Source organism: Strix uralensis, chromosome 17 (assembly GCF_047716275.1).
Source record: "Strix uralensis isolate ZFMK-TIS-50842 chromosome 17, bStrUra1, whole genome shotgun sequence".
Lineage (NCBI taxonomy): Eukaryota > Metazoa > Chordata > Aves > Strigiformes > Strigidae > Strix > Strix uralensis.
In genome coordinates this window covers 15,734,542-15,756,516 of record NC_133988.1, presented here as the reverse complement: position 1 = coordinate 15,756,516, position 21,975 = coordinate 15,734,542, and the positions used below count along the sequence as shown (strand labels likewise).

Sequence of the window (21,975 nt, the reverse complement as noted above, 5' to 3'; positions counted from 1 at the left end):
CGAGGAACAGAAAAGCCAAGGCTGGAATAGAGCTATGTCCGTAGGATGGGGTTGTTTGGCATCTCCTGCAAGAGTCTTCCCCCATCAGGTGGCACGAGGAGCACAGCTGCCCTCTCACCTGTATTCCCTTGCGATGGCAGGGCCTGTGGGATGCAGGCTGCCACAGGGCTCCTTCTTCAGCACTAGCAAACGATCTCCAAACTTCACTGAATAGGTCCGGGAAGACTGTCCGTGGCCAAACTGCCGTACCATGAGCGGGCCTGAAGGGTTGAGAGCAGAGGGTCAGCAGACAGAAGCATGAGCTGGGATTATTTCTCATCACTTCTCCAGGTTCTACTTCCCCTTCCTGTGCCCGGCTCTGAGATCTGACTCACAGTAATCAGCAACCTACACCTTGCTCCTGTGTCCCAAATCCCTGGGAAGCTCATAGATGGCTCACAGGCCAGGAATATTCCTGGCATCTCTTTGGCAACTTGCGTTCAACCCCTCCCAGATGAGGAAGTCCTAAAGTGTTGCTTCCCATTTGTGGGAAACAGTGACAGATCACTGAAACCTGAATGGCTGCAACATCTGCTTGGAGATTAGGAGCCTTTAATTATTATTTTTCAATCCATCTGCTGTACAATAGAAAGAGCCAATGGCTTCAGAATAATCAAGCTTACAAGCTGAAGAGCAAAAAGCACTGCAGTACCTGTTGTGTGGTCACCGAGAACCTTTTCAAGGTACTTTTGCAGATGATCTTTAGGGATTTCCATGCTTGGTCTCACTGAACGAGTATATGGAACAAACCCTTGCAAAGGAAAACCCAGACAGGCTTCGAGCTCTTTGAGTGCTACTTCTGGATCATCGACCTGAAAGCAGGGGGGAGAGAGTAATGCTGGGTGATAGTTAGAAGATAATATTGCCCAGGAAAGAAAGAGCTCTGCACACGTGCGATGCATTTATCTGTGAGTCCAACGGCACTGATCCACTAAGACACACAGGAATTCACAGGTCCTCCCCGGCCAACACAGAGCCCAGTACCATGACCAGTACTCGCTGAGCCTCCCGCCTTGGTCTCTGTCCCAGTCATAGTGGCACAGGCACTGTGAGCTTGGGCTAAGAGCTGGAACTCCCTGTGTGCAGGCCAGGGGAGCAGAGCTCCCTCTTCCCACCAGTCCCATGTTTGTCCTTCCCCCAGTGGTCCCCACTGAAGTAAAACCCTCCGAAGCCAGGGGGGGTTAACCAGTCAGTCCCCAGCTGACAGATCCATGAAGCCTCAGAGCTTCTAGAAATTTACTCAATATGTCTTATTTTCTCCCATCAGGTGGATGTGGTTGTCTCAACCATATGGTTAGGGCTGTTTCTCTAATAGGGAACTGAGGTCCACAAAGGAGAAGCGACTTCTCCAAGGTTACACTGGCAGTAGGGCTCAGAGCTGTGAATGAAACAGGCCGGTGCAGACCTTGCCAGGAACCCTCCCTTTTAACCCCGCCACATCCTGTAGGAATAAGGACAGGCTGAAACAAAAGGCTTGGCAACACGACTCTGCCACTGCCATTTGAAAATCCTGAACCAGTCAAGTCAAACACGGCTTCTGGACTTAAAAACCATACCCAAAGCCCGCCCTGGTTGCACTGCTTTGTACCTTCACTGTTTTAATGCCAAGCTGGGCTGCTGCTTTTAGTTTCTGGCTGCTGTTGTCGAGGAAGATGGATTCCTGGGGCTGAACACCCAAGCGCTCCAAGCACAGCTCGTAGATACGAGGGTCTGGCTTGCGCATTCCTTCCCGATAAGATTCAACCATCTACAGCAACAACAAATGGATTATGCATGAGCCTACTGTGACCACAAACATCTGTGCAGTGTTGGAAGTGGAGGATGGGAGGGTGGGAAAGAGACTGACAGTCTAATTAACATGTGAAATGAAGGACACCGGGAATGGAGGGCTGACAGAGCTGGGTGGGACGTGATTCAAGCGACTGCATGGGTGCCAACTGCCTTGGCTGTGGCTCTGTCAGCTCCAATCAGCTAAACAGGATCAGCCAGTCCTTGGATGGAAGATATCCAAAGAGATGTCACGATGTGGGAGACTCGCTGGATGTCCCAGACCGTGCTGAAGCCACTGCTCAACGCTGTCCAAGAAAGCCTTGGATTGCACCACCTTCCAAATGATCTGGAAAAGCAGTGTCCTGACCACCACACCTCCCAACCACGCCAAAGCAATCTGCACAGCAGCAGAGATGCTGACCATAATCATCTGCCCAAATTCGGATCAAAAATATCTTGGGTCAGTCTCTGAATACTCACATTGTCCTCAAAACCATAAAAAATTCAAGCAGTATTTCACCCCTGCACTGATAGACACTCTAGGAATAGAAATTAATCTATTAGATAGATATAAAAGCCAATGCTAATGGAAATCCACATTCAATTAATCTTTTTTTCCCCACTAATTACGGTGCAGTGCTGTTGCCTGCTGTTAGAGAAGAGCTACACGCATGAGTGATGACACTGGATAGGCCATGGTTATTAAAGTGCTTTGAAACAGTCTGAGATGAAGGGTACCACAGAGCATCACAACAAGAGCATCACTCCACTAAGAGAACTTCACAGGCACCTCTGCCACTAGCACAAGGCACAGAAAGCCGAGTCGATAATGATGTAATGTTAACAAGATGACTTTAAACAGTCCTGGGTTTTAAATGTATCGATACGATTCTTTGCATATTTTACTGTCTTAATCAAGGCTATAAAGCAAACTTACTCCTGAAATTCAAAGATGTGAGTTTAAGGGTTGGACTAGGTGATCTTCAAGGTCTTTTCCAACCTAGATGATTCTGGGATTCTGTGAGTTGGGGCACATAAAAAAGCAAATTTTCTGTCATGCTGAGTTGAGTCCTTGTAGCTGCCTGTTAAGGTGAAGCCACTTGAACCAGCCTCGAGGTTCATGGCTCATCTTCTGCTTCATCTCTGACAAGTGAAGCGTGCTGGGAGAGGGCTCTCAGACAGATCCACATGTTGGGGAAGTGGGATGTTTTGTGGTATAGGGGATGCTTTGCAATTCTTCAGGATGAAACAAGCTTTAAAAGAGTAAGGGCTAAATATAAAGCAGGAAGGGGCACTGGGTAATAACATTTATTTCTCTTGTAGTGTTCCAGCTTCCAAGTCCTTTATCGACATCGCTACCTATGCCTGTTACACGTACACTTGTGGTTGTGTGGGCACTTTGCAATGAATTTTCAAACACACAAGTACCTGCCACTCGCTCAGACCCTCTTCAAGGCCCAGTCACTACAATGAATTATGCCCACAGACTCTTACATTTACGTCTGCTAACATATGCTGCTGGTGGCTGTTCATTTGGTACCTGCATGTAAAGAATTTCAGCTGCTGCTTTCTATAGACCTAGGTACAGAAATGCATTTTGGAATCCATCCAGGCTTACCACATCAAAGTGCTTTCGGTCTAGGGGCAGAAAGCTCTCCACATTCAGCGGGCAGAAGTTGTTGCTTAGAAGAGCTGTCTTAAGTCCTTCTGCACGGATACACTGTACTGCTTCTGCCATTATGGGGAGCTGTTTTATCATCTCATTTCTGATTAAGTCTGAGAGAAAAGAGTCCACTGGAACACAGACATTTGCCTAAGAAACCAGAGAAACCCCAAGAATTGTAATTAGCCATAAATGGTTTTTAAGCAGGGAGGAATATAAGAGTGGTTGGGTAGGCAGGTTGCCCGATCATCTTATCTTGCTGTCCTACTTCCTTTGGCAGCAGAAGGCAGTCAGTGAATCTCCCAGCTAAATTGCTTAGACCAAATAAACCAGCGTTCTCACATTGCTAATTCTACAGAAGCAGCAGTGGACATAAAGGGCTGATTTTGGGAAAGAGGAATGCACCAGGACTGTGCCTGCCATGGAATCAAGGCAGGTTAGAGATAAATACTGCTTTACCATTCAGCAGACAGGAAAGGAATCTGCATTTTAGGCTGAGCTGTTTCAAAAAGACTTCATTAAAAGAAGGATTCTTGCTCTGTGTTCCTGGAGGGGCTTCTACCGATCTTAAGATCTTAAGAACCCTCCCCAGAGACCATGGTCTCCAGCCATTGAGCGTGTCCACGTACGAACTAACAGCAAAAGCCTTTCAGCTGGTCTCTGACTCTCTGACTTCTCATCTTGGCTGATCCTAGAGGTGTCTTGAAAAAAGAAGTTATGAGATATGCAGGGGAAGTGAAGGCAAATTCAGCTGACCATCCTGGCAGGGTACCAGAATGATGATGGCAGTGAAAAGTCTGCCCTGATCAGACAGCAATGCTTCCTACATGGTAAACCCAAACCCTTCCATCAAAGGATTTCTTTTAAAAGCTCCTCTTTCCTCACTGAACCACCACATTGCAGGATCCCTGCAATTTCCCTGCAGTCAGGAAGCACAAAGAGAGGAGGGGGGGAGTTGGCTTACAATCTCAAAGCACTGCTGTCCCAATTCCTGCAAAAACTCCACAGACGTCAGCTCTCCTCTTGTGTACTTCAGAGAGGGGCTATTTTCCCCTCCAGAGAGTATAGCTTGCTGGACGGTGCTGGCTGGAATACAATTCCGGGCCTCCCAGTCTACATAGAGAAAAGTGAGAAAGCCAAGAGAGAGCACATACGGCATCATCAGAACTGGGAAATTAGCTTGAAACCATTCTGAGGTCTGATACATCGACCAGCACTCATGAGAACTGACGTGCTGGGCTGGGGTAATTTACCCAGACACAGAGAGAGGAAGTTTGGGCAGTCCCCCAACTGAAGCATCTCGCTCTAATTTTGGTGTGCTACCCTTGGGGTGGAAACACGGAGTTCTTAAAGCGTGCTGAAGGACTGTACCAACGTCGGGTGGTATCAGCCACCACAGCACAGTTTCATTACCAGCTGGGTTCAGGCCCTGACCCGGAGCTGTCAACACCATTGCTGATTGTTGTCAGTTCTGGTGGCACAACGGCGTAACGTTGTTGTCATCGCAAGTTCTTGAATATCTTACCACAACCAGAGGCAGCTGACAGGCTCACCTGCAATTTATTTTCCCTCCATGCATAGAAACAATGGGAGCAAATGAGGATACACACCTGCAGCTGTCTTGTAGGGGGACGGGAGGAGCACTCCACTTGCGTCAAAGATCACGGCTTTATATCGGCACCATCCAGATCGCCTCCGCTGGATTAACCCCTGCGGGTGCTGCCAGACCCCGGCACAGAGCAGGGAAGGGACACGGGCAACACTCCTCAGATACATGCTGTGAGCTGCCTGGAGGGCGCTAGGAAAATTCACAACTGGCCTGTGCCGATGGAGGAGAGAGGCGAGGACAAAAAACGTGCAATTAAAAGGGTAAATAGTTATTCATGCGCGTGAAGTGCCCCAGCCAAATCAGGGCACCCCAAATATGGTTTTATTTTATGCCCTTCAAACATCTGAGTACAACACGATTTGACTAATCATTAACACGCACACTACTGGTTACTAATCATAGCAAAACTTTGCAAAGCAACTGCATTTTTGCAATGTTCTTGTTGCTTGTCTATTGATCCGGATATCCATGAAGTCAGCTAAAGTTACCTCTCTATGCTGCCAGACAATTATGGGATGGTTTCAAAGACATGTTAGAGCAGCTATAGGATGCTGGTGTTACCTTGATTACCCAGGGGTATCCTTTATCCGTCACAGACAGCTCTGTGCCATGAAGCAAAGTCCTTATTTCCAGGGCTGGGCTGTCTTTCAGTTTCTTTTTCTTAAGCATGAACCATACCAAAGCTTGGCACAGCCCCGAGCTGCAAGATACAAATGTGGTGGGTGTCAGAGGAAAGGAAGAAATGGATTTATTTTTTTTAATTATTTTTTGGGAGGGGGCTTCAGCCTAAGGGGATGGGGCCTGGCCTCTCCAGCGTGGCTCTGTTACCATGGTAACGGGGCCTGTGGCTCTGGTGCGGGGCTGCCCAGGCAGGACTGTCACCACTAAACCCCCCACCCCCCAGTGTCCCACCCCTTCTCTCAGCCCTGAAATCACACCTGGGGGTGCCGGGGGGTCCCCTCCGTTCCCCGGCCCCCCCTTGGCCTAGTCCAGACCAGGCGTTGCCAGGATCAGGGCAGGCTTCACCGTGCCCTTTGACCGCAGCCCCAGGTCTCGCGAGAACACACCTGGAAGTCTCGCGAGGAGCAGCCGGGAGCCGCTCGCAGCCCCCGCGCCGCCGCCTCCTCCTCATCCGCCGCTGCCGTCGTGGTGTCGTCGCCGCCGTGACGTCATCGCGCCGCCGGCGTGACCCGGCGGGGTCAGAGGGGAAAGGCGCGCGAGGCGGAAGCGGTGTTTCGTCTCCGTTGGGCTCGGAGCGCGGTGGCGGCCCGCGGTGCCCGGGCCCATGAGCGTGTCCCTGGTGGTGATCCGGCTGGAGCTGGCCGAACACTCGCCGCTGCCCGCGGGCTTCGCTTACAGCGCGGCCGGTGAGTTCCCCCCGGGGCCGGTTCCCTCCCCGCGGGGGACTGGGCCCCGGCTGCGGGGCAGCCCTGCCCGCCGTGGCGGGGGAGGGAGCTCTGCCCTGTCCGCGCCCGGGGAGGGGGTCGGGGTCGCCGTCCCGGTGCTGCCGCTGTGTCCCGGTCCCGGGGCTCCGCTCCCAGCGCCCTGTCCCAACGCCTCCTTTTCCCTGCGCAGCTCCGGAGATGGCTGCGGAGAACACCGGGGCGGCCCCGGCGGCTGTGCCGTCCTGTTTGGAAGGGAAGGGCCCCGGGGAGCGGGCGGCCATCCTCCACCAGCACCTCGGCCGCAGGGAAATGACCGACGTGATCATCGAGACCATCCAGCCGCGGCCAGGTACTGGCCTCAGGGGCGGGTAACGCTCTTTTTCGGGGCCGTGGTTGTCGCCCACCCCGCTTGTGGGGCGGCCCCTCACTGCGGAAGGGGAGCGCAGCGGTTTCCAGGCGCCGGCCCCACCGGTGACAGCGATCTGTCAGTGTGGGGACGGTGGGGGTGCTGCTGGGTTTGAGGGTCTTGAGTCAGTCACACAGGTTGGAAAACGAGTAAAGAAGTTAAGGAATGTCTGTTGGGGGCCGGATAGGAGAGCTGGTTACTCCTAGCAAACATTTCCCGCTCCATAAAGGGTTAATTTATTTTAGACTGTGCCGCGGGCTTGTCAGTTTTTTGCTTGCCAGCATTGCTGGTCTGTAGCTATAAAACCATTCAGCTCTGCAGATGTTTAAATTCCCTGATAAAGCAGCAGTTTAAGGATGGAAGCACCGAGTCTTGTCAAATATCCAAGCTGCCAGCGGAGCAGCACAGGAGGGGCAGCCTGCTCCTCGCCCCTGCTCCTCGCCCCTGCTCAGCAAACCTGTCCCAGTTGCTTTGTGTTGATACTGGTGCCTGCTGGGGATTTCACCAGGCACGGTGCAAAACTCTCCTGGCTTGACCTGCAGCAGCAGGATCCTGCCGGGGGCTCGTGGTGGGTGTCTGGCAGCTCTGGAGTTTCTCCTGGAACAGTGAAGATGAGAGGTGTCTCATTCTGCTGCTTTCCAGGGTTGTAATTTGACTTCTCGGGGTGCTGTCGTGTACGTGCAGGCTGTGCTTAGGGAGCAGCAGGTTTCTGATGCGCCATTTGTAACGTGGAAACTTTTGGTTTGTAAAAGATGAAACAAAAGCTGCCATGGAAGGAAGAAAATCTTCAGAGGCTGCATCTGCCGAGGACAAAAATAAACATGATGATCAAAGTAAAGAGCGTGAGGCTGCTCCAGACTCACCATCAAAACAGCTCCCTGACCAGATTTCCTTCTTCAGTGGGAATCCCTCGGTTGAAATTGTTCACGGCATTATGCATCTGTACAAAACAAAGTAAGAATGCTTGACTAATTGTAGCTCTAGTAGGAACAAGTGCTCCTGAATAATGCTGTCACCCGGAAGGGTGAGTCTGTCACCCCGGGGCTGTGGCTCCTGAGCTGGGACAAACAGGAAGGGTGACTTGCACCCGGGAGGGCAGACGGGTCCTTGTGTTAATGGTAGAGCTTGAGGCTGGCCCCGGTCCCGCGGCTCCGGGTCGAGAGGGCTTGTCCCAGGGGCTGTAGACAAATGTGGGTTCCTTAAAAATGACAGCTGAAAGCAGCTTCTCAAGGGATCCCACAATGAAATTGTGATCTCTGGGGTCTTGGCAGCAGGCCTGAGGAGCTGTCTGAGGCAGGAGGTTTCACCCCATGTTTCAGGGATTACAATTTCATGCTGTTCCCCTATAATTGTGTGAGAACTTCCATTTCGGCTCTTCCTGAAAGCTATCAGGAGACACAAAATGGGCATTTGAAATAGTAACAAACATTGCTCGCTTGTGCTAGGAGTAGTTCTGAGCACCCGTGGCTTGCCAACTTCAGCTGTTCTTATAGAAAAACAGATGTCAAATTATTCCTGACAAAATCATTGTTTATTGGAGCCGCCCAGTTTAACCCTTTGCTAAAGAGTAATAGTTTCACGTGGATACGTTGGACTCTTACCACAGCCCCTTGCTTCTCTTTCTTAATATCTACAAATATACAAAAGAGGATTAAGCTCGACAACAAAATTATTGTAGTAACTGCAGTTGTTGGAAATGCGATATGTCCAGCTGTACCTTTGTTCTCTCTGAACTGAGATGAAGTTGTGTCACTGTTGTCTCATCAGCAAGATGACCTCTTTGAAAGAAGACGTGAGGCGCAGCGCCATGCTGTGTATCCTCACGGTCCCTGCCACCATGACCAGCCATGACCTGATGAAGTTTGTGGCCTCCTTCTACGAAGTAATCGAGCACATGAAAATCATCCGAGATTCCACTCCAAACCAGTACATGGTGCTGATAAAGTTTAGCTCTCAGGTAAGAGCTGGAAGTCCCTTTGCTGTAGAAGGGACTGCGCTGTCGTATAGAACCGCTGTTTGGGAGCGCTGTCGGGCTTCGCTGGCCAGCTGTTAGCCAAGATTGTGCTTCACCTTGGGAGAAACAGTCCTGTCCTGTTGCCCAGGGCTTTCCTGGGGCTGCTGACTAGGGTTAGTCCCACACCTTGACCTGGAGGCAAGTGTCTGCCACGTTCTAGCTATCCTATTTCTTGTTGGCAGGATATTTAAAAAAAATAGTAAGGATACACAGTTCTCTGCTGTCTCAAAGCATATTAAAAAAGAGAGCAGTGCATTGTACTATGCTGAACAGAAAGGACCCGGCCAGTGGGGCTTCGTTTGAATTTTAGGAAAGGCTTATTCTGCTTTTCTGAGGAGCTGGGTGGTTTCACAGCCACTGCCAGTACAGTGGGAAAAGGACAGTCACCCCCAAAACTGGGAGCCTAGGGTGTGAACTGATAACCAGATAACAGAGTTTGCTGCTTACAGGTCCTCCTGAACTATGTAGCTTTAAGCTTTTCCCCTGCCAATTCCCATGTGGACTTGTACCTTCTCTTCTCCCAACTGCAAATGACTTATTTTGGGGTTCGGGGAGAGGTTCCCCCCAGCTGTGAATGCTGCGTGAGGTATTTCCCATGCCTGTGGCACAGATGTAGTATTGGTGTGCGTTTTGTGCTCTTTGCAGTAGTTGCAAAGGTGCATTTTGTACTTCGCTGTATCAAATTACACGGGCAAATACCTAGTGCTAAACAGCCTTGCAGCAAATCCGTAAACTTGGACTCGATCCACCCAGAAATTCCTGTTTCTTAGGAAATTCCCTGAAGGCCTGTTCCCCAGTGACCCCTAATGACTGTGTCTGCAGGTAGCAAAAGCAAATGTCAAAGGGCCTTAATGCTTCTGGCTGGAGTGAGCAGGAATATGGGAATATGGCCTTCAGCTAATTTGCCTCAATCTGGTGCGATCTTTTACAAGAGAAAGGGTTTGGGGAGGTTACTGAGTGAAAGTGGGTGATGTATTTGACAGGTTTTGTTTTGGTTCTGCCTCTTTGCAAGTGCCTCTCGGGCACGGTTCAGAGCGTGCCTGAATTGTGACCATGAAATGGATTCTTTCCCACAGTTAAATTGCTGTTTCTTTCCCTGACACGAGTATCAGTGTCCTGCAACGTGGCCCTCTTAAATTTTTGCAGAGACCAAATTTGCTTTGCAAATGCACTGAAATTGCTGACAAAGGGCAAATCGGATGCTGAAGGGAAATCCGTTATTCCTGCCGAACGCTCGAATGTCAGAGTAGCTGTCGTTGCCGTGAACTTCACTTGTTGTCTTCAAGTGGTACCGCTAAACCCAGTGCCAAAATGCAGTGCCTGCTGGCAGGAGCTGAAATATCTCCTCTGGTGTTACGGGGCTTGGTGGAGGGGAGAAGAGAGGGTACAGCCGATTTCTCCTCCTCTTCCTGGGTTGTATCAGCTGCGAGTTTTCTCTTTTTAACTGGTTTCCTTGGTTTTGTGCACAGGCTGATGCAGATAGCTTTTACATGGCGTGCAACGGCCGGCAGTTCAACTCTATAGAGGAGGATGTTTGCCAGCTGGTGTACGTGGAAAGGGCTGAAGTCTTCAAATCAGAAGATGTAAGCTTGTTTTGGTTTGTTTTTTGTTTTGTGTTCCCTGCACTTCAGAGAATTTGAACAGGATGATTTGGACTGGGCAGAACGCTGTAAGAACTGCTTTCCTGCCTCAACCCAAACCCTGTTTCCCATTCCAGTGCTACTTGGGAGAGTTTGTTTGGTGACTTCACAGGCTTCGTGCCTCACCACTGCAGCATCTCTGACCTGACCCTGCCACGGGCAATAGATCGAGTGAATCCAGAAAACAGAACGGGGCTGGTTGCAGGTGCAGCCACCGCACTGAGCCCGTGGTGTGATGAGGATCCTGGCTGTGGTCTATTGAATGCTGTGGATCATGTTGTGTTTGTTGGTTGTTTTTTTTTTTTTCCCCTAAATTTCTAACCCCTGTGTAGACTCACAGGATTACTCTGTAGTGTTTTTGCACCCTAGTGCCAGCACTAATGGGAGAGAACTTTGACTTTTTCTTATGTGGCTGCTTCATTTATGGTGATTGGAGGGTGCTGAGCAATTTGTCTCTGCTTGGTCTTTTGAAGGGGGCCAGCCTGCCTGTGATGGATCTGACGGAGCTCCCGAAGTGCACGGTGTGCCTGGAGAGGATGGATGAGTCCGTGAACGGGATCCTTACCACGCTGTGTAACCACAGCTTTCATAGCCAGTGTCTGCAGCGGTGGGAGGACACCACGTAAGAGGCTTTTCTTTATTTCCATATCTGAAACTGTTTTGAGTGTGGTGGTTTCATGCTGACAAGACTGGTTCTGCTTATCAGAATGTGGGGGCAGGAATTACTGCAAGTTCTAATGCTCTTTTTTTTTTTTTCCCATTAAGGGACTCTCAGAGAGAAATCTCCCCGCCAAATTTAATTGAAGAGTGTCTCCCATGGGCCTCACTGCTAAGGCAGGAAGGGAGTCGTAGAGTAATGCTGATTATTTTAAAATAGTGTAGGATAAAAATACTGAGGCAAACAGCACTGGATGCACACACAGCCCTGTTTCACTCAGTCATTTGTGCGCTCGGCGTAGCTGAGGCTGCGCTGGAGGCAGATCTGCACCTCTGGCTGGAGCTTGGGAGTCCTTCGGGGAGCCCTGCAGTGCTGCTGCCTCACTTAGAGGATGCAGGTGTGCAGGGGGACAGGATGGGAAAGTGAGACAGAAAGGAGACAGGGAGGAGGGGACGGGGACAAGAAATTGGGAAGGGGAAGCAGGATGTACAAGGTGGGTGTGGGCTGAGTGAGGGGAGCGGCACTGGGCAGGGCTGGGGGTCGGACCTGAGTCTGTCGTTAAAGCAGCTCTTTCTGCTGCTGCTGACCCTTCCCTGTTCTTGCTCTTACCATCTTTCACACCCCTGTGGATGGGGATTTCAGGGCGTCTGAGCTCGTGACTGCAGAGCCCCCTGGGTGCTATCAGTCGTGTGTATTTTGCATTCTTCTGGACGCTGTTTTACTGCGCATCAGGTGGTCAGAGATAGTGCAGCAGAAGGCTGCTGGTCTTCACTGTCGTCTTTTCTCTGTCACTGGTACCCCTGATTGCCCGATTCTCTTGACAGGAGTGTAAGGAAAATTTTATCCCTCTGTATATCATTTGTAAGCCAAAGTAACAGAACCTCAGTAAGATTAATCAGATTTGTAGCTATTCAAGTTTATGGGCTGCTTTGCTCCATAAATCAAAACCAGTTTAAATTTGAAGCAGTGGAGCTTAGCCAGTGTAGGAGCAAGATCCAAAATAGCACTTAAATATCTAATATACAATTTAAGTAGAACTTATGTTCCCGGTCTAGAAGAACGATAAAAGAAAATCCCTGTCCACTTTGCTTAGGCGCCACAGAGGCTGTAAGTGCCTGAATTTGTATAAAAAGCCGACTGCAATCCAATTGTCTCCTCCCTTGAATATTTCTGTAGCTTATCCAGCAGCTAATGAAAAATACATAAACAGTCCTGAGAGCAGCACGCGCAGCCTCAGTTCCCCCTCTCCCTAGCTGAGCTCCTAGGGCTTGGGGTCTGGACAAAGGTACCCTCTGGCTCTTGGGTCTTCTGTCTTTCCGGCAGCACAGTGGTATAGTTCCAAAAGAAATGATAGCAGGGTGCCTGCTGCTGATTTGGGGTACAGTTATGGGATGTTCTTCCTGGAAGGGCTGAGGCTGAATCCATTGGGTTGGGGTGAAATTGAAGCACCTCCTCATCTCTTTAGGGTTGTTTTAAATACTAAGGTATGTTTGCAAAGTGTAGGTACCTCCCTCTGTTACTCAGCCTGTCCTCAGCAGTGTGTAGTTACAGCATCTTTCCACAACAGTGTGTAGCTGCTGCATAAAAGCCTGCAGGTGATGGAGACCTGAAGATATCAGCTGGCAGCAGTCTGGAGGAGCAATGTTCAGAGATGTGTAACACCTCCATACAACTGCTTCTTGCACTGTTTATGGCTGAGGTGGGGAGGTGTTTCTTGAGCTCGGCCGTGGCTGTTTCGCTCACTGGCAGAGACTGACATTGCTGGCAGCCCCACTGATGCTCTTGGTTGCAGATGTTCTCTACGCTTGAACTGCAGCAAAACCAGACCAAGCTGAGACTGTGAAATGGCTTTGGAAGAACTGTTCTTTGTTCTTCTGTCACTTACTGGGTTAAAAACAGTAGCTTTGTGTGGAACGGAGGCAAATTTGAGTGGGGTTAACGTGAACTGAGAGATGTACGCACATAGGGAGCGTCCCAATGCATCAGGCGTTTCCTTTGAGCTCTCTGGCTCTCTTTTTAATTACCATAATATTAAGATGGAGCTCCTTGTGTCTAATCATGATCCTTGTTGCCCTCCAGGTGTCCTGTCTGCAGGTACTGCCAAACGCCTGAGCCAGTGGAAGAGAACAAGTGTTTTGAGTGTGGAGTTCAAGAAGTAAGTAGGTGGGTGGATGGTGACTGAGATCTAGACCAGATCTGACTGCACAGCTGCTCTAGTTGCTTTTGGGGTTAATTCTGTGGCTGCTTTTGGGCTGATTTTACCAGACAGTGGTGTATCTGCTTTCCTTTTGAGTTGGAATCAGTACTGGGAAGGGATCTTACCTCACAGATTTCCTGTTCTGACAAATCTTTGTTTCTTAGAAAGAAGTATTAGCATATAAGCTGATCAGAGTGTGCGTGATGAGTATGATAGCAGGCAGGTAAACTGGCACTGAACTTGGCGGTCCCTTCTAGCCTGTGCTCTTCAGAGCTTGCTCTTGTCCTGCTGAGGTGCCTCGTTCCTTAGTCAAGGCCATTCTTCCCTCCATGCTTGTGCTCATCTGTCAGTGTGCCCAGCACCTGCAGCCTTGTAATGAGCTGGTACCTCCTTGGCTTCAGCTTCCCAGCTGAGCAAAGCTTCAGAGAAGGAGGGGGAGAAGCAAACGCTGTTGGCTTCCTAAGGAAGTGACAGGGTGTGCACAGCATCGGCGCGCCATCGGCGGCAGATCACGCCGCTCGACAGCGCTGCGTGTACAGAGCTTTCTTCTTCTGTCGACAGAACCTCTGGATCTGTTTAATATGTGGGCACATAGGCTGTGGCCGGTACGTGAGTCGACACGCTTACAAACACTTTGAGGAGACCCAGCATACCTACGCGATGCAGTTGACCAACCACAGAGTCTGGGACTATGCTGGAGGTAAACGCTCTGGTTTCCCTTTTGTAGGGTGACCTTGTTTGTAAAACGGCTTTCGGGACCCCTTAGTAAGAATATTTGCCGTAGAGTTTGCTTGGAGATTAAGGGGTTTGCATCTGTACTAATACCTTGTCTTTTGGGAACATCCATCTCCTCTCTAATAGCAGTTTTTGTGGGTCTGTAGCAGATGGAGGAGGGAGAACATGATTCTGTAATGAACCGGGGCGGTCCCGTAGTCTCTGTGGAATGTGTTTGTTACTCCCTTTCCATCAATTTGCCCTGAGGTATGGGAATGGGCTGCTGTAATAAATATCCTGTAAGGTGTCTGTGCGAAGTCTGCTAAATAACAAATACATCTGTTGTTGGCTTTCTGCCTCGCTAATATGCTGTTGCAGCAGTCTGCATGGTTAATTGTGCTGCATAAAGTATTTCCACTGGTGTCAACCTGGGTGTTCTTAAGCTAAAACTCCCTGTGGTTGAATTTTTTTCTCTCTTCAGATAACTACGTCCATCGACTGGTTGCAAGTAAAACTGATGGGAAGATAGTTCAGTATGAGTGCGAGGGAGATATGTGTCAGGAAGAGAAAATTGATGCCTTACAATTAGAGGTAAATATTTTGGCTTGTTGGACTCTGCATTGTGCTGCTGTGTGGAAGTGTTTCAAATCCAGATATGACTACAGGAAAATTACATCAGCTTATGCAGCAAACCTGCTCCCTGCATGTAGGCAATCATCTTCAGGCAAAAGCAGGATGTTTTTACTGCCTTTTTTTTTAAAAAAAAAAAAAACTAAAAAAACCCAACTTCTTGGCTCTGCAGAGCCAATGCAGCTAAGCGTAAGCTGGCTGCAGTTGTGTCCTGTGTTCACCAGTAGATTGAAGGTTAGCTGGTTACGCTGCTACAAACACTCGGGTCAGCGGAGAGAGAAATGGTTCTGAATGCCTGGACTCACCAGAGCTTTCCTCGTGGATCTGTGGCTTGGCTTAAGAGCCAGGATGTGTGTGGAGCTGTCAGGTGGAGTAGTTATGGAACGAGTATGTAGGAATCCATAGCTGTGTGCTTACCTTGGCTGTCAAAGAAAGCCAACAGGCTGACACCAGCCCTGTTCTGCTCCCTTCTCTTGAACAGATAATGATTTTTTTCTTTTTTTTTTTTTTTTTTGGTACCTGTTGGCCTGCTGCTTCTATCCGAACTAGAACGGTAAAGGAGAGGAAACTCAAAATTAGTGCTCCACTGAGCAAATATACTGCAGCATGATTTCAGCCGCATTAGACACAAGGGTATCTGAGGAGGAGCAGCCCGTAGAGACCAGGCTTTGTAAGCTTATTGCTCAAATAAATATTTGGTTGCTTTTCCGTGACTTCTCTGAGTAATACTTAGATGCAAAACCAGCTGGTTTTAACCCCTTTTTTCTGGGAGGTTGGTGCTTAAAGTATGTAAGAGCTCTCTACCAAGCTTATGAGATCTAAATATTTCTAGAGAGAATTAATTTGACAGTGTATTTTGGCACTCAGATACTACTGACAGTGTTCAAGGCTTTTTCCACAGGTTTAATCTGTAGTGAATGCCTAATTTGGTGCTTATTAGCCTGATAATAAGAAATGATCACATTTTCCAACCTTCTCATAACTCATTTGCAGAACCAGAAGGGAAAAGAGGGGATGTAAGGCATATATCCTTGTTCAGATGCCAAAATAACATTGGAAGGGGCCAGACATGTTGGAGAACAATAATTGTGAATAGTTGTACACAGCTGAGGATGCTTTCCCAGGGACGTTCTTACTGTGAAGCTAGAAATGCGCATTTACCCTTTTGCCTTGGGTTTTGGGCTGGGAATGGGCAGCAGCTCGGCCTTTGGGATCTCAGACTCTTGATGGGGATGGTTGATGCTTCATTTTCCTGTGGAGTGTGAAACTTGTAGAGATTTATTACTACTACATTGAAAAATCTCTCCTCTTCAAAAAAGTTTTTGGCATGATCCTGGGTACAGCTTGGCAGAACTTTTACTTGCTCCTTGCTGTTGTGCTCTAAAGGCTTTCCTTGACTTCAAGTGATTTGATTTGGAAACCAAATTCGTGAAACACATCTGCTGGATCTGCAGTTTGCACATATGTTCAGAATGTCCTGTATGCTCAATTTCATCTGATTAAATTGATTTGTATATTGGAGCCCTTTGGGGTTCTTAATCAGCGTAGCCATCCTGATGGAAAAGCTGACCCTTCTGTGTGTATCTTCTGTGTTTATAGTACTCGTATTTGCTAACGAGCCAGCTGGAATCACAGCGAATCTATTGGGAAAACAAGATTGTCCGAATAGAAAAGGATACAGCTGAAGAGGTGAGCTCTGCTCTGGGCACGTGTGAAACTCTGCTGAAACAGGCCCCTGGATGCTGTGAAGTTAAATGGGAGATGGAGATGTTCAGTCTCTCCTACAACCCGATCGTTGCGTGACGTGGCCTCGCGTAGCCTGTTTCACTACCAGCTGAGAAAATTGGCTCTAAGATGGATCCCTTATCTCGATGCTCAGATCTAGCAATTTGCTGCTCGGTGGTGCAGAAGTAGGTAGATTGCCACCTAGATGGAAGGTTGATTTAAATGGGCTGCTCAGGAAACTGCAGCAGTGGTGGAAGCAAGTCCGTGCTGCTGCAGGATCTCTGCTTGCCGCTGCCATCCGTCTCACGTTGATGTGTATCTCTAGGGAAGGTTAGTGTAGCATAGACAATATGACTTTAATTTGCGCGGCTGCAGAAAGGGGAAGCTGTCTTTCTGCTCCAAATGCATATTGATTTGCCCTTTCTTTTTGATCCCCCATCTCTCCTCATCACCCTTTGGGAAAAGTTCAGAGTCTCCTCCTATAAAGCATCCTGTGGGCAGGACCGCTTCAAAATGTCATGGGCAAAAACCCAGTGAGAATATTTTAATGCCTTTCACTCTGTGTAGATCCTTTCAACTAGGTTTAAAGTGCATCAGGATTTAAGGTCGAGTCCTGAACTGAACTTTCTACATGACTTCTAATTAAGCGTTTAGTATCTGCAGTTAAGTAGCATCATAAATGTAGCAATTATGACCATTGAAATAGTGGTCATTGACCTTGGTCTAGAGAACAGTCCCAAAAACCTTATGGTGGGCCCTGTAAAAGGAAAAGATACAGCAAAAATCATCTTGCACGAGACCATGAAACATGATGCACAAAGCAACCTCAGAGTGAAGCAACTATGATATATGCCCCAAATGGGGTTCCATGTTTAAAGATCCTTACAATTTTACTCATGGCACTTGCTCCATGTGAGTCTTGTCTGACTCCGTGCCACTGCGCAGTGTGTTCCATTATCAGCGCTCAGGCCACTTCCCCAAATGAACCATCAGCTGCATAAACATTCAGTGTTTAAGGCCGGAAGGCTTAAAACCTGCTCTGCATCGACTCTGGCATCAGTGAAGGCACCATGTGTGCTGACACTGACGTTTATCCAGATTGCTCCTCCAGGAAAGCATTTTTCCTTTAAATTCCTGCCTCCACTACAGGCAAGAGTGCTTTTGACCCTAATACAGAAGAAACAAGTAAGTCTTATGTTGGAGGTTTTGACACGTTCTGTGCCGTGCCTAGAGAATGAGAGCTTGCTTTTCTTCAGCAGTAGGAGTCTCGAGTTGTGAAGCAGAGGGGAAGAGGAAGCCAACGTACGTGTGTTTCTGTTTGCGTTTTGCATGAGTAAGATATTCGTGTCAGTAGGTCAGTGCCTTATGACAGCGAGCTGCTGAGTCAGTGCTGAGCAAAGTAGCATGTTAATTTTCAGACTTTGACTATATTTATTTGAGGTTTAGCTTAAAATGAGCAAAAGCCTGGCATCGTAAAGCCTTAAGATGGAAATTTAAGTTTGCTGACAGGTACAAAAACGTCCGAGAGAATGGCTAAATGAATGCTTAACTGCAGTCAATAAGAAATTAAGGATCTGATGCAGCTTTTGTTTGAATGGGGTGCCTGGCACAGATCTGCAGCCTGAGTTGCTGTTCTGTGTGAGCAGCTTCCACGGCAACGTGGTTCCTTGTTGGGGTACTGCAAAGTGTAATGCAGGGGGTCTTCATCGAAATGAAACCTTTTCTTGACTCAAAACTTGCGCTTACTTGGACGTGGTAAGTGGTCAAAGTCTAGAAACCTCTCCAGAAAATTGAATGTCATAATGAAAGTGCCGAGGACTTTGATCTGTTTGAAACGCCTGTGTGTTTGTTTTTACAGATTAACAACATGAAGACCAAATTTAAAGAGACCATTGAGAAGTGTGACAGTCTGGAACAGAGGCTGAATGACTTGCTCAAAGAAAAGCAGTCTGTCGAAAGGAAGTGGGTACCGCTGCCAGGTTTAGTTCCATGCAGCCATTAAAACTCCGCGTACTGACATCCAAAAGGAAAAAAAAATCTTGCTATTCCTGGGCAGTTTTGAGCTATTTAAACTGGTATACTGAGAACACAGCTTATTTTAAAAAAAGCTCTCATTTCTGTAGGTGTTCACAAATTGAAAGTGCCTGTTGAGTGGAACACAGCCTTTGGGCTCTTGGCTCTTTTTACATGGTCTGCATATTTAGCATTCAGTAATCCTTCCTCTGCCTGCTCAGAAGTAGACGCCAGTCTGTTTTGCAATTGGCGGATACCTCCAAAGAGAAGAAAGGCAGCTCCACGGAGCCATCTCATCCAGCCCAGAGAGAAGTGGAGAGCTTAGGAAGTGCCTGGCTGAAAGATGTCAAGCACAGGGACTGTGCAGACTGTGTTCCAGCTCCCTAGGTGGGACTGCATGCTTGGTCCCTCCTAGCCCAGCAGGCCCCTGGCACTGCTGCCTCTCCGGCCGTCCTGCTTGGAGCAGGCAACCGTGGCTAGTGAGCTGTGGTTCCTGTAGCCCGCCTTCCTGAGGGGAAAGGAGCCTGTGGATGATGCCAGCAAACTTTCAGGGCAAAAGCGCTGAGTTTTTAGGAGCAAGGAGGCACAGTGTGAAATGTGAGGCTACTGAGAGCCTTGGGGGAGCATCTTGCTTCTGAGGGAAGTGGTATCTTCAAGGCTTTGTACTCAGAGTGTGGCGGGTGCCAGCATCTGGGAGTCCCTGACTGCCCTTAGCGCTCTCAGGACCCCGAGTATCTCTGTGCCCTTTTTGGCACCTATTCAATAAGTTGCAGATGCGTGTTCAAGGTTACAGTCCCGTGCTCCCCAACACACCCTGCCTGCTGGCAGCTGGTACAAGATGGAGTTGCCCAACTTGCAAGGGGAGGAATCCCCCCAGGTCGTGCAGTTTGTGGGACACGGGAAGGGATTTGGCTTCACCACATCCTATTCCATGTGCAGGTAACACCATGAGGGCAAACAAGTGCTGGCAAGCCTTAAACCGGGTAGAAAATCCTCAGGGGCATTTCAGAGTCCTCTTGCATTGCCTCCCCTTGCCCATCTTTTGCCAGAAAACCAAATTCCAGGTGGTCTTGGTGGGGCTGGGGGACAGCTGGGGGTCAGTTGCCCTAAGGATTGGAAATCAAAAGGATGCCGTAGTGTTTGATCTAGGTGTAGCGTGCTGCTTTCCTGACTTGTGCTTCTATTTGTAAGGTGTTCTCAGCTGAATAACAAAGTGGCTAAACTCTCCAACGAGCTGAAGGAGGAGCAAGAACTGAATAAGTGTTTGCGAGCGAATCAAGCCTTGCTTCAGAACAAACTAAAGGAAGAGGAGAGAGTGTTAAAGGAAACCTGCGAACAGAAGGACCTGCAGATCTCCGAGATCCAGGAGCAGTTGCGGGATGTCATGTTCTACTTAGAGACGCAACAGAAAATCAATCACCTCCCCGCTGAGACCCGACAGGAGATTCAGGAAGGACAGATCAACATTGCGGTGGCATCTTCTGCCAGCTCCTCCACGGGGAGCACAGGCAAAGCTTCTTCCAGGAGAGGCCGTGGCAAGAGGGGCAAATGAAAATTAGAATGCCCTGCTCCCGTACTGGAACTGGCCGTGCTGGTGGTAGGCCAGGCTCACCACTCGGGACTCCGGCTGGGAACACCCAGTTCACTAAAGCTCAGCTAGAAATTGTCTTCAGAGCTGCTCATAAACCTGGCTGCCAGTCAGTGGAGGTGTCTGTGGTATTTAAAAGCATTTCGCTGCACTATTTAGCTATTTTTAGGCAGATCTTAATGACCATTTTGCCTTCCTACCTTTTCAGAGCCCCTCCTATCATGCATTTGACTTTCTTCTTGGAGAGTGTACTGTTTTGGGGTGGGTGGGTGTGTACATGTGAAACATCGCATTCCCTAAGGGGATGCTGTAGAGTAGGCTAGGCCCAGTGTGTAAGGCTTTTCCAGTTCTCCTGGATTAAAAGTATTCTCAATTAAGAAATGATTTTATTTAATAAACAGTGTAAATTTGATTATATCCATCTCCTTTTAGTACGTGCAGTCCTGACGCTGCAGAACTGTCAGCGCAGGAGTAGAACTGTAGTTTGAGAATGAGGAGTGAGGTGTGGAAAATAAACCATCGTAGTGGTGTAAGAAACCGAACGAGTCCTAAAGGCTTGTAATCTAGGATATTAAACACTTTAAGGGACTTTGCTACTGTTTCTTCACTTTTAAAGATGGCCTTTGCAAGGCCAGCACTTGCCGCCTTTGGGGCGGAAAGCGTGAAAAGTTTTATATTCTGGAAACCTGGTTATTTTACAGGCATTTCTAGAAAGTAAATAGAGCCGTCGCGGGGAAGCCTGGGACACGTGCCGCACGCTCCCGCAGCGCTCCCACCCCCTGGAGCGGGCTGTGGGTGCGTTCCCCCCGCGAGCTGCACTGGGGGGGTGTTGGCACAAAGCTGGGGTGCTGCCACCCTCGGCAGGAGGTGAGGTGAAGGACTAAGGCAGCGTTTTCAGAGCTCTCTTCCGCCGCGGCCGCGCCCAGGCTTTGCAGCCGCAGGGCCCTCGCCGCTAGATGCAGCTGCTGTTTCCAGGTACTGGGATCGCTTCGCGCTGCCCGTTCTGCTCTGAAATGTGGCACTGGCCAAGCTCTCAGCTGGCAAAACTTGTGTGTTATTTGCCTCAAAGGTGTGCAGATCCATAAAGGAAATTTGAGGACAAATCTGTCAGGCTTTTTTTTTTGTTGTTGGTTGGTTTTCACTTAGAATATATACCAGATTTGATGCTCTGGGGTGGGAAGAGTTTTACCCTGGTTGGAGAAGCGACTGTCCTGGTTGCTGTGTTGCACTCAGCAGTCCGAGCGTTTAAAGGCTAATTCTTGATTAAAAATGGCTGGGGAATCCCACAGTTGTCTTTTCAAACCATAGTAGGATCCTTTTCTGTCGTTCAAACTGCAGGGACAAGCTGTGATTTTAGTCTGTAATGCTGAAAATGCAGCTCTGACTTACCAGCTCCAAACTGGAACAAAGAAAGAAAACAGCTAGTCCTTTATTGCTAGAAGTTGTTCTTTTTGGCCAGTTGAAAGGAACGAGTTACAATCACTAGGCTGACTCTCGGAAGGTGAGTCGTTATAATCGGCTTCCTGACTTTATGGACTGGAAGTGTTGAACTTCCTCACTTTGAAATACAGGGCGCTTGTTAGTGCACTCACAGCATCCACTGCTTGGGTTTGGAGACCTGCCCCAACCATCGGGAACTTCAACCTTTTCTAACTTTGTAGCATGAATGTACACTAACTCTTTTCTAGTGTGTGGATTGTACAACCAGGCCTCTGCCTTCTGTAAATTATTCTAAGGACCTAGAGATGTACAACACGGCTTGCTCTCCTATAGAAACTATTTTATTTAAGATATATTTTTACACCATCTAAGATCCTCTGACCTTTTGCTGAAAGCTTGCTTTGTGTAGAACACTAAGATGCTGTACTGTATCTTGGAACTCATTTTCAAAAAATGTGATTGAAAATTAAACCAGCGTGCAGTA

General features: G+C 48.6%; 2 protein-coding genes across 9 annotated transcripts in view; one reads left to right on the top strand and one right to left on the bottom strand.

Annotated features, from left to right (window-relative positions):
• The window catches only part of ACAD10 (acyl-CoA dehydrogenase family member 10), a 14,891-nt gene extending 8,579 nt beyond the window's left edge, over nt 1–6,312 (bottom strand). For 2 of the 8 annotated variants that reach the window (XM_074887516.1, XM_074887517.1), the window contains exons 1-8: nt 6,149–6,312; nt 5,643–5,781; nt 5,083–5,260; nt 4,437–4,585; nt 3,428–3,622; nt 1,628–1,786; nt 692–851; nt 119–260 (exon numbers count right to left, since the gene is read on the bottom strand). In XM_074887516.1, the coding sequence (XP_074743617.1) occupies nt 119–260; nt 692–851; nt 1,628–1,786; nt 3,428–3,622; nt 4,437–4,585; nt 5,083–5,260; nt 5,643–5,781; nt 6,149–6,213 (1,187 nt within the window). In that variant the 5' untranslated portion in view covers nt 6,214–6,312. Of the gene's footprint in view, nt 1–118; nt 261–691; nt 852–1,627; nt 1,787–3,427; nt 3,623–4,436; nt 4,586–5,082; nt 5,292–5,642; nt 5,782–5,993; nt 6,117–6,148 lie in introns of those variants that run through there. The other 6 variants (XM_074887515.1, XM_074887518.1, XM_074887520.1 and 3 more) reach the window with 5 other exon arrangements.
• Nucleotides 6,232–21,975, top strand: BRAP (BRCA1 associated protein). The gene is made up of 12 exons (XM_074887524.1): nt 6,232–6,448; nt 6,657–6,815; nt 7,625–7,826; nt 8,640–8,829; nt 10,356–10,469; nt 11,000–11,148; nt 13,264–13,339; nt 13,943–14,081; nt 14,577–14,686; nt 16,325–16,414; nt 18,309–18,412; nt 19,655–21,975. Exons 1-12 carry the CDS (start codon nt 6,367–6,369, stop codon nt 20,013–20,015), a joined length of 1,776 nt encoding a protein of 591 aa, XP_074743625.1. The 5' UTR covers nt 6,232–6,366; the 3' UTR covers nt 20,016–21,975.

Coding starts and splice junctions, on each gene's coding strand:
- BRAP (XM_074887524.1), top strand. CDS start 6,367: ATGAGCGTGTCCCTGGTGGTGATCCGGCTGGAGCTGGCCGAACACTCG. Junction 7,827..8,639: donor ATGCATCTGTACAAAACAAA/GTAAGAATGCTT, acceptor TTGTCTCATCAG/CAAGATGACCTCTTTGAAAG. Junction 14,687..16,324: donor TTGATGCCTTACAATTAGAG/GTAAATATTTTG, acceptor CTGTGTTTATAG/TACTCGTATTTGCTAACGAG.